Here is a 12,845-nt window from a genome sequence, read left to right as displayed (position 1 = left end):
ATTAGGGATAAAAGGGTCATTCCTAATTATAATAAAAGATATACAGCAAGCCGACAGCTAACATCAAATTAAACAGAGAGAAACTCAAAGCCATCCCATTAAACTCAGGAACACTACAAGGCTGTCCACTCTGGCCATACCTCTTCAATATAGTGCTTGAAGTTCTAGCAATAGCAATAAGACAACATAATGGGATCAAGGGGATTCGAATTAGAAAGGAAGAAATTAAACTTTCATTATTTGCAGATGATATGATAGTGTACTTAAGCGACCCCCAAAACTCCACCAAAGAACTTTTACAGCTGATAAACAGCTTTAGCAATGTGGCAGGATACAAGATCAACTCCAAAAAATATGTCGCTCTCTTATACACAAAGGATATGGAAGCAGAGAGGGAAATCAGTGAAGCTTCACCTTTCACGATAGCCACAAACAGCATAAAATATCTTGGGGTAACTCTAACCAAGGAAGTGAAAGATCTATTTGACAAGACCTTTACGGCATTGAAGAAAGAAATTGAGGAGTATACCAAAAAATGGAAGGACCCCCCTTGCTCTTGGATTGGGAGAATCAACATAGTAAAAATGGCAATTCTACCAAAAGCAATCTATAGATTCAATGCAATCCCCATCAAAATCCCTTCAAAATTCTTCACAGATCTGGAAAACACAATAATCAACTTTATATGGAATAAAAACCCAGGATGGCCAAAACAATCCTATACAATATAGGATCTGCTGGAGGCATTACCATCCCTGAATTCAAACTCTATTACAGAGCTACAGTAATGAAAACAGTGTGGTACTGGCATACAAACAGAGAAGTTGACCAATGGAATCGTATAGAAGACCCGGATTTTAACCCACAAACCTATGAACACCTCATTTTCGATAAAGGAGCTAAAAGTATACAATGGAAGAAAGAAAGCATCTTCAACAAATGGTGCTGGCACAACTGGATGTCAACCTGTAGAAGAATGAAAATAGACCCATATCTATCACCATGCACCAAATGGAATAAAGTCCAAATGGATTAAAGACCTCAATATCAGTCCAAACACATTGAACCTGATAGAAGAGAAAGTGGGAAGTACCCTACAACAGATGGGCACAGGAGATCGCTTCCTATATATAACCCCAGCAGCACAGACATTAAGGGCAACATTGAATAAATGGGACCTCCTAAAACTGAGAAGCTTCTGTAAAGCAAAGGACACTGTCACTAAGACAAAAAGGCAACCTACTGACTGGGAGAAGATCTTCACTAACCCCGCAACAAACAAAGGTCTGATCTCCAAAATATATAGAGAACTCAAGAAACTAGACTTTAAAATGCTAATTAACCCAATTAAAAAATGGGGCACTTATCTGAACAGAGAATTCTCAACAGAAGAAGTTCAAACGGCCAAAAGACACTTAAGGTCATGCAGCAATATTTGTAATAGCCAGAACTTGGAAAAAACCTAGATGTCCTTCAATGGAAGAATGGATGAAGAAAGTGTGGAATATATACACATTAGAGTACTACGCTGCGGTAAAAAAACAATGACTTCTCGAATTTTGCATGCTAATGGATGGAAATAGAAAACACTATCCTGAGTGAGGTAGCCCAGACCCAAAATGATCAACAGGGGATGTATTCACTCATAATTGGTTTCTAGCCATAAATAAGGGTCACGGAGTCTACAATCGGTGAACCTAAAGAAGCTAAATAAGAAGGTGAACCCAAGGAAATACATATAGTTATCCTCCTGGCTATGGGAAGTACACAAAATTGCCGGGGAGAAAATTGGGATCTTGGGGGTGGGTTGGGATGGGGGTAAGTGGAGATGGCGAAAGAAAAGTGAGAATGGGAGGATGGGGGGAACTTGGGGAAACAGGATGATTGGGATAAAGGAAGGTTGGATGGGGAGCACGGAAGCACAATTCTTAGTTAAGGGAGCCACCTTAGTGTTGATAAGAGACTTGAAACTAGAGTGGCTCCCAGGAGCCCAAGCCAAGGTCCCTAGTTAGTTCCTTGGGCAGCTGAGGATAGGGAACCTGAAATGACCCTAGCCTATAGCAATACTGACGAATATCTTGCATATCACCATAGAACCTTCATCTGGTGATGGATGGAGCTAGAGACAGAGACCCACACTGGAGCACTGGTCTGATCTCCCAAGGTCCCAATGAGGAGTGGAAGGAAGTCAGGACCACGAGGGGTACACCCACCCACTAGACAGTGGGGCTGATCTATTGTGAGCTCACCAAGGCCAGCTGGACGATGACTGGAAAAGCATGGGATCAAACTGGACTCTCTGAACATGGTGAGCAATGAGGGCTGATGAGAAGCGAAGGACAATGGCACTGGATTTTGATCCTACATAATGTGCTGGCTTTGTGGGAGCCTAGCCAGTTTGGATGTTCACCTTCCTAGACGTGGACAGAGGGGGGAGGTCCTTGGACTTTCCACAGGGCAGGGAACCCTGGCTGCTCTTTGGACTGGAGAGGGAGGGGGAGACGAGTGGGGGGAGGGGGAGAAGGGTGGGAGGAGGGGGAAAGAAATGGGAGGCTGGGAGGAGGCGGAAACTGTTTTTTTTCATTTTCTCAATAAAAAAAATGAAATAAATAAATAAATAAATGGGTTGATTTAAAAGTAAGAGCTACTAAACAATAAGATTAAGCAAATAGATCAAAATTTATAATTAATATAAGCCTCTGAGTGTTTATTCAGGAAGTGGTGGAAAGAAAAAAAACTCCACTTACATGTTTACTGTTATGTGAAATACTAATTTTACTAGGCTTCCTGATGGTGCTAAATCAGGCAACCCACAGGAACTGGACTCTTCTGAGATCCCACACAATGCATGGATTCCTTGGCGACTATTCCTTCTAAGATGCCTCTTATTGGTAAGCATGTGACATCCTTGCTGAAGCATATAGTCAGCTTTTCTACAGCCTAGTCAGAGACAATGTCCTCTTCCCCCACCATCCCAGAGCCACCCACTGCACATGTCCTCTCACCTGCCAGGGCTGGAAGTCCTGGGAATCTGTACTTTTCCCATCCTGCTGTCCACTGGTTATCATGTCTTGCAGGGCATGGGCAATGCTGTAGACAGCTGTGTAAGCAGCATCAATTTTACTCACTTCTGGGAAAGGATACTGCTGGTTTATCAGACTCTCATTCCCTGAGCAGAGCTGGACACCCTCTGTCACTGGGCTGCTCTGGTGGGGCCATGTGCAATGAAAGGTAAACTCCCAGAACTTCTTTATAAACATATCTTCTGGAGTCTGGCTGGGGCGTAGGTTAGCAAGGAACTCTGGGAAGCCAGTAGCCCTGCTGCTGTGATACAGAAGGCCAAATGTGCCAAACAATACCTGGGAAATGCCTGGAATAGACAGGGCAAGTGCCATGTGCAGAGTGCCCTTGCTGACCCAGACCTGGCCTGAAACAGGAACGCCCAGTAACCTATATAGAATAAGCTGGAAATTTGAATTGCTTAGAAAAACCAGAACAACCCTGGCTGTGCATTTCTGCATCTTCTGGACAATCTCTCCAATCTTCCCCATGGACTCATGGGAAGGGACATGGAGGGTGAACTCAATGCACACACCAAATGAGCTCAGTTCCTGATTGGCCAAAGAGCTGGCCTGCTGCCCAAAGTCATCATCATGGGCCAGAATGATCACCCAGGACCACTGAAAGTGAATGATCAGCTGAGTCACTGCACGGCAAGATGTGAGGTCACTAGTCAGGGTTCGAAGGAAAGATGGGAACTGGATCTTGTCACTGAGGCTGGGTAGTGAGGATGAATAACTGACCTGTCAAGGAAGAACCAGGCAATAGAAGAGTGGATGAGATTTGGGCTTATGCATAGGCTGATCATCTGGTTTGAAGGTGGGAAGGAGGAGGCTGGAGACTTGACTCAGTGGTTAAGAGCCCTTGTTCTTCTGGTAGAAGACTCAAGTTCAAGATCTAGCACACACACCAGGTGGCTCACACACATCTACCTGTCACTCCAAGTCAAGGAAATCTGATAACCTCTTCTAGCTTCCTCCTACATCTACAACATAGACTCACATAAGTAACAAAACACATAAACGTATATTAAACTCTCTGGTTTGCATACAGCTGTGATGCTGTTCTTTTTCATTTTTGTGTGTGTGTGTGTGTGTGTGTGTGTGTGTGTTTTCTGATGGTACATGTGTGGAGGTCAGGAGACAAATTGTGGGGACTAGTTCTCTTCCACCACATGGGTTCCAGAGGTTCAAACTCAAGTCATCGAGCTTGGTTAACGTTTACCCCACAAACCTTCTTTCTGTCCCTGGTAGGGACCAATGGGTTCCCAGTAGAATCACCAGGCAAGAACAACGATTAGCTCTTATCACACCACCACTGCAAGACTTTCCTGTTTACTGAGTTTACTTCCCAGAACCAACATAGAAGAAAATAACTGACTCCCAAAAGGTGTCTTTTAACTAACATGCAGATGAGTACAATGGCACTGGTGTTGAGTATACACATAAACACACACGCATAATAATAATAATAATAAATGATGTAGAGATGGTTCAGTGGTTAAGAGTACTTACTACTATTTCAGAGAACTGAGATTCAATTCCCAGCACCCATATGGCAGTTAAAGAAATCTGTAACTCAGTCTAGAGAATTCAATGTCCTCTGATTTTCATGGGGATCAGGCAAACATGTAATACATGTGTGCATATAAATACATATATAGATGCATATATACACATATAAATATTTACATATATGCATACATGTATATGTACATGTGTGCATATATACAGGAAGGAAAAATACTCATACACATAAAATAAAAATAAATAAATCTTTAAAAATATTTCTTAAATAAAAAAAAAATGTTCTCAGTTTCCTGGTCAATGAGAGGGATGCCAGTTCTCTCTAAACTAGCTTTATCTGTATAAGGAGGGGAACCATGTTGGACATGGAGAATACTTGCAGGGAGCCTGGCTCCACCGCAAAGCTGCTCACGCCTGTGGCCATCACCATCTGTTTCTCTATCATCATTAAGGGACTGCACTACATTCATGAAGGAAGAAGGCTTGAACAACTCACCTGGGGAAACTTGTACAGCCCCAGAAGTCTGGCCATGGAGACAGTCAGGGATGACCGTGTGTCCCCAACCAGAGCAGCCTGAGGAGAGCCATGCTGACATGTATAGTTGGGGATGGGCTCCTCCTGCCTCGAGAGAAAGCTCATTGTCTCGTGGACAGCTCCATGCACTGAGTCCCCAGAGTTTCGAATGGAGAAGCCCAGAGTCAAATTGGGCAACAAGTGAGCACTCCTATTGATCTCCTCGATAGCAAAGACGAAACTCTGGGCCACCCGGTAGCCCCACTTGGAAATGCTGAGGGAAAGAGAAGCCCAAATTAATCACACATTATGGGATATATAGAACAAGAATAAACACAGGGACACAAGGATAAAAAGCAAACACATACATCTCCACAAATACATGTACACAGATGTGCACAGAAACACAGTTCAGAATACTCAGAGGGGAGCCAGAGGGAATGTAGAGCCAGTAATCAGAGGGGACAGTTTCAGAAGACAGAATGGATAACTGAAGATCTATTGAATTAGCTGGGTGTGGTGGCACACTTGTTTAATCCCAGCACTCTGGAGGTAGAGCAGATGGATCTTTGTGAAGTGGAGACCAGCATGGATGACAGAGACACATCCAGGTACCAGGAACTACATATATAGAGACCCTGCCTCATGCAAACAAAAAAAAATTTATTGCACAGTACATTTGGTTAGAATTAACAGTAACTAACATCTATTTCAGAATTGCTCATAGTAAGAGCCAGAAGACAGAGAGAAGAGATGTGAAATGTTGTCTTTGGTAGATAATTTGGGCATAGCAGACATGTGAGTCTGCCAACAGCCAATCATGCACTGGGAAATTCCTTGCGCGGCCCTACTCTTCCCTGCTGAACTATTGGCAATGGATGTATTCTGGGGAAAAGACACTCACTATTGTCAGTCCTGTCCCTAAGAGGTGAACCCACAAACTTCAGTACACAGTTCCAGACCTGCAGCCACACAGACAGTCCTGGGTAAAATCGGAGGGTCACAGCTGAGTGGGGGGTGGTGCATGCCTTTAATCCCAGAACTGGGGAGGCTCAGGCAAGCAAATCTTTATGAGTCTGAGGCTAGCCTAGACTACAGAGTGAGTTCCAGAACTGTCAGTGCTACACAGAAAAACACTATTTAAAAAAAAAAAGAGTTTGCGGTCAGCCTGATATACAGAGCAAATTCCAGAATAGTCAAGTTTAGGCAGTGAAGGACAGAAATCTGGGGAAGATGTAATTGAATATGAGGGCCATGTTCCAGCCCCAGCAAGCAGCAGAACTTGGCAGTTTTGGTCACATAGTTCTGGCTTTAGAGTTAAGGAGAGAAGAAAGGCACTATGGAACATTCCCCATTAATAAGGAAAGCTGCTGAGGACAGGCAGGTGTCCTTGAATGGAGGCCTAAGGAGGCCACTGCATGAAGCTGTGAAGTTGAACCCTAGAATTTCTTGGAGAACCCAAGATGTTGGAAATGTCAGAGTCATGAGATTACTGATGAACAAAGCTACAAACAGGGAATGGAACCAACCCAAGAGAGACAAGTGTGTTGCAGTAAACAAAACTAAAAGGAGTTGGAGATCTGAAGAGTGTTTGGACATCAGACATGGAGGTGCAGAGTTATGAGTTTGCCCACCTGGTTTTCTGTCTTGCTTTGGAACAGTATTTCCTATGTTCCCTCTCTTATGCTTTGGAATGGTGCCATTGTATGCTGGAAATATATGATCTGCTTTTGGATGTTGATTTTATAGGTAATTACAGTTAAGACATTGCATGAATCTTAGAAGAGACTTTGAACTTCAGACTTTTAAATAGACTATGGGTACTTTTGCAGTTGGACTTAATGCATTTTTGCATTATGATATGGCTACAAGTCTTTGGGGTGATGGCTTGAAATAAAATGGCCCCCAAATTAAGGGGCACTAATAGGATGACCGTGTTGGAATAGCTGTGGTCTTATTGGAGGAAAAGTGTCCCTGTATAAGCAGGCTTTGTGCTTTCTATATGCTCAAGCCATGCCCAGTGAGACTGCCTACTTCCTGTTACCTGCATATCAACATATAGCAGCTACCTCTCTAGCACCATATCTGCCTGCATGATAACATGTTCCCTGCCAAGGTGATAACAGACTAAACCTCTGAACTGTAAGTGAGCCACCGCAATTAAATGTTTTCTTTGAAAAAAACAGAAAAATAATCAGTGCCTAACAAAACAAAAAGGCATGAATGTGGGAAAAAGACCTGTAAAAGGAAGGAAGAAATGAGAGGGAGGAAAGTTAGGTAAGAGACGCTGGGGTTGAGAATTAAACAAATGCACTATGTAAACATGTGAAATCAGCAAAGATCAAATACAATAAAATATTAACATATACATACAAGTAACACTAAATGGACTCAATAGGTCTCATTTATAAATATCTATATATTTGTTTGCATATGTATGCAGCAATAATATTTAAAAATAAAAGGCAATAAATTTAAGAGGGTAGACCATTTGGGAGGTGTTGAAAGGAGTAGAGGGGAATATAGTTAGATAGATCGATAAATGATAGATAGATAGATAGATAGATAGATAGATAGATAGATAGATAGATAGATAGACAGACAGACATCAACATAGACAGAGATAGAGATATATGGGGCTGTTCAGACAAAGAATTTCTTTGTGCCTTTGGCTGGCCTGAATCCAAAGGTATCTACCTGCCTTGGCCTCTTGAGTGCTGGAATTAAAGCAAAATGTCACCATATCCAGTTGATGTTGTTTATGTTAATTAAATTTTTCTAAATGTCAATCCTGAGAGAAGATTTGATTTTGTTTTGAGGCAGAGTCTCCTTATCCCCCAGTCTTACCTCACACTCACTATATAGCCAAGAATGATGAATTCTTTCAATATATGTGTATGTATAAGCCAGAAGCTGACAACTACTACTCTCTTTAAGCATGCTCTCTGTGTGTATGTGTGTGAGTGTGTGTATGTGTGTATATGTGTGTGTGGCTGTATATGTGGTGTTGTATTCATGTGCATGTGTGTTTCTGCTTGGAGGGTAAAGGCTGCTAGGATGCCAGAATAGCTTTCTAAATTACTTTTCCATCTTTAAAAACATTATCCTGTGTTCATGTGTGTATATGATGTGTGTGTAGACTCACACAAGCTAGAACACATGGAGGTCAGGAATCGACTTTGTGAGTCAATTCTCTCCTTCCACCTTTATGTGGGTTCCAGGCAGGGCCAGGTCATCCATCAGGCTTGCATGCCAAGTGTTTTACTCCATATTGCATCTCACTGGCCCTTTTTCACCTTATTTTTTGAGACAGGTTATCTCACTGAACCTGGACCTCATCCATTCAGATAGGCTGACTGGCCACAGACCTGTAGGAATCTGCCTGTCTCACTCATTGTTCCTAACCAGAGTTAAAGATGCTCTGATGGAGGTGGGTCTTGTATTTATCTGTTGCTTTCATTGGTTAATTAATAAAGAAAACTGCTTGGCCCTGATAGGACAGAAAATTAGGTAGGTGGAGTAGACAGAACAGAATGCTGGGAGAAAGAAGCCAAGTCAGGCAGTCGCCATGATTCTCCCACTCTGGACAGATGCAGGTTAAGATCTTCCCTGGTAAGCCACCTCGTGAGCTACACAAATTATTAGAAATGGGTTAGATCAATATGTAAGAGCTAGCCAATAAGAGACTGGAACTAATGGGCCAGGCAGTGTTTAAAAGAATACAGTTTCCGTGTAATTATTTCGGGGCATAAGCTAGCCATGTGGGCAGCAGGGTGCCGGGGACATAGCCCTGCCGCTCCTATTACTACAATGCTCAATAGCCTAAGATTTCACATGGGTTCTGGGAATCAAACTCAGATCTTCATGCTTGCACAGCAGACACTTCACCAACTCAGACATTTCCCCAGACCCTAAGACCTTCACTTTCGGATTCTCCTGTCTCTGTCTCCCATGGTAGATTTTAAACATTCACGTCACCAAAAAATAAGTATGCAAAGTGATGGGTTTGTGAATGAAATAAGCTTGATAAATCATTCTATAATGTATACATTTATTACAATACAGCTCTGTGCCCAATACACACATGCAATTATTACTCACTGGATTAAAATATAACATGGGATTGGTATGGTAACAAACACTTGTGATTCCAGTACTAAGGATTTGGACGCAGGAAGATATTGAGTTCTAGGCTAATATCATCTACACAGTATAGCCCTCTCTCAAAAAAATTAAAATAAAATAAAAGAGAACTCAAGGACAAGCCAGTATGGCCAATGTGTTGGTTCGTGCTTGCAGTCCTGTGTTTGAGGACTAGTCTGAATTATACAAGGAGTTCCAGAGTATTCGGAACATAAATTGGGATACTGACTCCAAAAAAAAGTAATATAGCTCTCTCTCCTCAAGCCAGGCAAGATGCCCAAGGGAAAGAAGGCCAAGGGGAAGAAGGTGGCCCCGGGCCCCGCCGTCGTGAAGAAGCACGAGGCTAAGAAGGTGGTGAATCCTTTGTTTGAGAAGAGGCCTAAGGTGCACCCACCCACTGAGAAAATGGAGCTGATCTACTGGGAGCTCACCAAGGCCAGCTGGACTGTGACTGAAAAAGCATGGGTTAAAACTGGACTCTCTGAACATGGCGAACAATGAGGGCTGATGAGAAGCCAAGGACAATGGCATGGGGTTTTGATCCTACTTCATTTTCTGGCTTTGTGGGAGCCTAGCCAGTTTGGATGTTCACCTTCCTAGATATGGACAGATGGGGGAGGACCTAGGACTTACCACAGGGCAGAGAACCCTGACTGCTCTTTGGACTGGAGAGGGAGGGGGAGAGGAGTGGGGAGAGGGGGAGAAGGGTGGGAGGAGGGGGAGGGAAATGGGAGGCTGGGAGGAAGTGGAAACTTGTTTTTTTTTCTTTCTTTTCTCAATGAAAAAATAAATAAATTAATTTAAAAAAAAAGAAGAGGCCTAAGAACTTCAGCAATGGGCAGGACATCCAGCCGAAGAGAGATCGTCAAATGGCCCTGCTACATTCGGCCGCAGAGAGAGGGCCATCCTCATAAGCGGCTCAAAGTTGCTCCTGCCATTAACCAGTTCACCCAGGCCCTGCACTGGCAAACAGCTACTCAGTGGTTAAACTTTCCCACAAGTACAGGCCAGAGACAAAGCATGAAAAGAAGCAAAGGCTGCTGGCCCGTGCTGAGAAGAAAGCTGCTGGGAAAGGTGATGTCCCAACTAAAAGACCACCTGTCCTTCGAGCAGGCATCAATACAGTCACCACTTTGGTAGAGAACAAGAAGGCTCAGTTGGTGGTGACTGCCCATGACATAGACCCCACTGAGCTTGTAGTCTTCCTGCCTGCCCTGTGTTGGAAGATGGCAGTCCCCTATTGCATCATCAAAAGAAAGGCCAGGCTGGGGCGGCTGGTCATAGGAAGACGTGCACCACTGTTGCCTTCACACAGGTTAACTCGGGAGACAAGGGTGCTCTGGCCAAGCTGGTAGAAGCTATTAGGACCAATTACAACGACAGATATGATGAGATCTGCCGCCACTGGGGAGGCAATGTCCTGGGTCCAAATCTGTGGCTTGAATTACCAAGCTGGAAAAGGCAAAGGCCAAAGAACTCGCCACTACACAGGGTTAAATGTACTGCTGAGTTTTATGTACATAAATATAATTACAAACCTTTAAAAATACAAATGATGTCAAATATGAAAACACAGTAATAAAAAAATCTCATCCATTTGTAATTGAATAAAAAAATGATGGATGTTACTTTAAAAACCACTCTTAAATGGTTTTTGATACGAGACTCATCATGTTTCCCAATCTTGCCTGGAACTAATAATACTCCTGCCTCAGCTTTCTGAGTGATAAGAGTACAGCCATGTACCCTATGCTCAATTAAAAGCAATAAAGCTAAATACAAATGTTTAAAAAGGCTTGTTTTGGAAACTACAGTATATTGCAAACGCTGGAATGATTATATCCAAAAGTGGAACTGTTCATATGGCTAACGTCATGAGCTGTATCTCCAGGACCTCATGGACTGAATGTGGTGGTGCAGCCCATCATCTCATCACTGGGAAAGGGGAGGCTGGAGATCAGAAATTCAAGGTCATCTATGACTACCTAGTGAATTCGAGACTCCATGATGCTTAGAAAAAATAACAAGCAAAAGGAATACAACACAGAGGAATCACAGAGACTGATAATTGATGAAAATCTATTATTTACACATTAATCCATTCAGCAAACACACCTACATAGACACTATTTTAAGAACCAAGGATATACAGAAGAATCAAGAAGCCCTACCTGGCCTGTGGAGGGCAGACATTACACCCAGTACAAGAGCACCCATACTTCAGTCCAGTGCAAACAACAAGGACAGACAGACAGAGGTGATGTAAAAGGAGAGCAACAGAGATACAGCATGGATACACAGAGAAAGGTGGTGGCCATCTAGCTGGGACTCTGAGAATCAACCCCTATCCAAGGCTTCCACAACCTTGTAAGGCTGCTTCTGGGTTTCAGAGACTCCCATTCCACATCCAACACTTACTCTGAAGCCAGCAGTCCTGATGGTGGGACAGTGAAGTCAGACAGGGTATCAATAGAGAGATCAAAGATGGAGAAGCTGCCTCCCACAATTACATCCCCAGGACGGTCAAAGTGAGGCCTCTGCCTTGGCAAAAGCCAGGCTCTTGGTGAGGAAAAAGCAGACACAAAGACACAACCAAAGAGAACAGGAAAGAGAGTACACAGCCACATGCCTGCTGGGCACCAGGCAATCAGTGACAGGACAGCCTCATATGGAGCAGTAGCTTACAGTGAAAGGGGGCTTATATCTGGGAGGATTCTCTCGATCAAGGACCTGAGGCTAAGATCACACTGGGAATTCTAGGTTTACAGACTGTGAGGAGAATATTGGTCACAACATGGTGGAGGTGGGTGACCACTAAATCCCAGAGTCATTAAAAGTTTTATTCCCTTCTCCTGGGTCTTCTTACACTCTTTGCATCCAAGGTCACAGTTCTGGGCATCATTTGCAGACTACAGGAAAGGCAGCAATGGGTCTGATTGTCTCCTGAGGGACTTGCGAGCCCAGGAGCAGCTGTGCTCAGGACAATGTTTGGTAGAGAAACCCCAGGTGAGTACAAGAAGCAAACAGCCCAGTAGCTGAAGTGAAATATTTAGCACACTGTTCACACTCTACAGCCCCTGCATAGACCCTCCATATGTCTCCACTGTGTTGATCCACCAATCCATGTTCAGGGTGGTCTTTGCTGTTCCTTAAAAATTTTTCAGAAAAGTTTATCTAGCACAATTTGGAAATACACACAACCAAACAGCAGAAAACAATATCCATGTCTTTGTAGAGCCATTACTCATCTTCCCAAGGTACTGAGCCTTTTTGTCTATGATTGAAAAACAAATTCCAAGGTTGCCAAGGTTGTTTTCAGGTAAATTTACTTGATACACAAGCCTGATGGCCTGTGTGTGATCCCAAAAATCATCATAAAATTAGGAGACCGCAGACCATCGATTAAAACCTACAAGCTACAAGTCCCACTCTACCCTCAAACTCTTCTATCCCCAGTGACCTCAGAGGAACTCTTAAACATAGATTCCAACTACAGAGCAAAAACGAAGAGAGGAATGCTGAAAAATAAAGTATGACTGCACAGAGTGGACCAAGAGAACGAATTGAGAGCAGACAAAGAGAATGAGCCAAGGGAGACCACA

General features: G+C 43.3%; 1 protein-coding gene across 1 annotated transcript in view; it reads right to left on the bottom strand.

Moving 5' to 3' along the window:
* The window catches only part of LOC142856708 (vomeronasal type-2 receptor 26-like), a 173,595-nt gene extending 161,725 nt beyond the window's left edge, over positions 1-11,870 (bottom strand). The window contains exons 1-3 of the mRNA XM_075984398.1: positions 11,662-11,870; positions 5,083-5,374; positions 3,006-3,803 (exon numbers count right to left, since the gene is read on the bottom strand). Of these exons, the coding sequence (XP_075840513.1) occupies positions 3,006-3,803; positions 5,083-5,374; positions 11,662-11,870 (1,299 nt within the window). The remainder of the gene's footprint in view (positions 1-3,005; positions 3,804-5,082; positions 5,375-11,661) is intronic.
* Between the last annotated feature and the right edge of the window lie 975 nt (positions 11,871-12,845).

Source organism: Microtus pennsylvanicus, chromosome 1 (assembly GCF_037038515.1).
Source record: "Microtus pennsylvanicus isolate mMicPen1 chromosome 1, mMicPen1.hap1, whole genome shotgun sequence".
NCBI classification, from domain to species: Eukaryota; Metazoa; Chordata; class Mammalia; order Rodentia; family Cricetidae; genus Microtus; species Microtus pennsylvanicus.
Note: the sequence above shows the minus strand (reverse complement) of the source record. Positions and strands in the feature narration are given on the sequence as shown.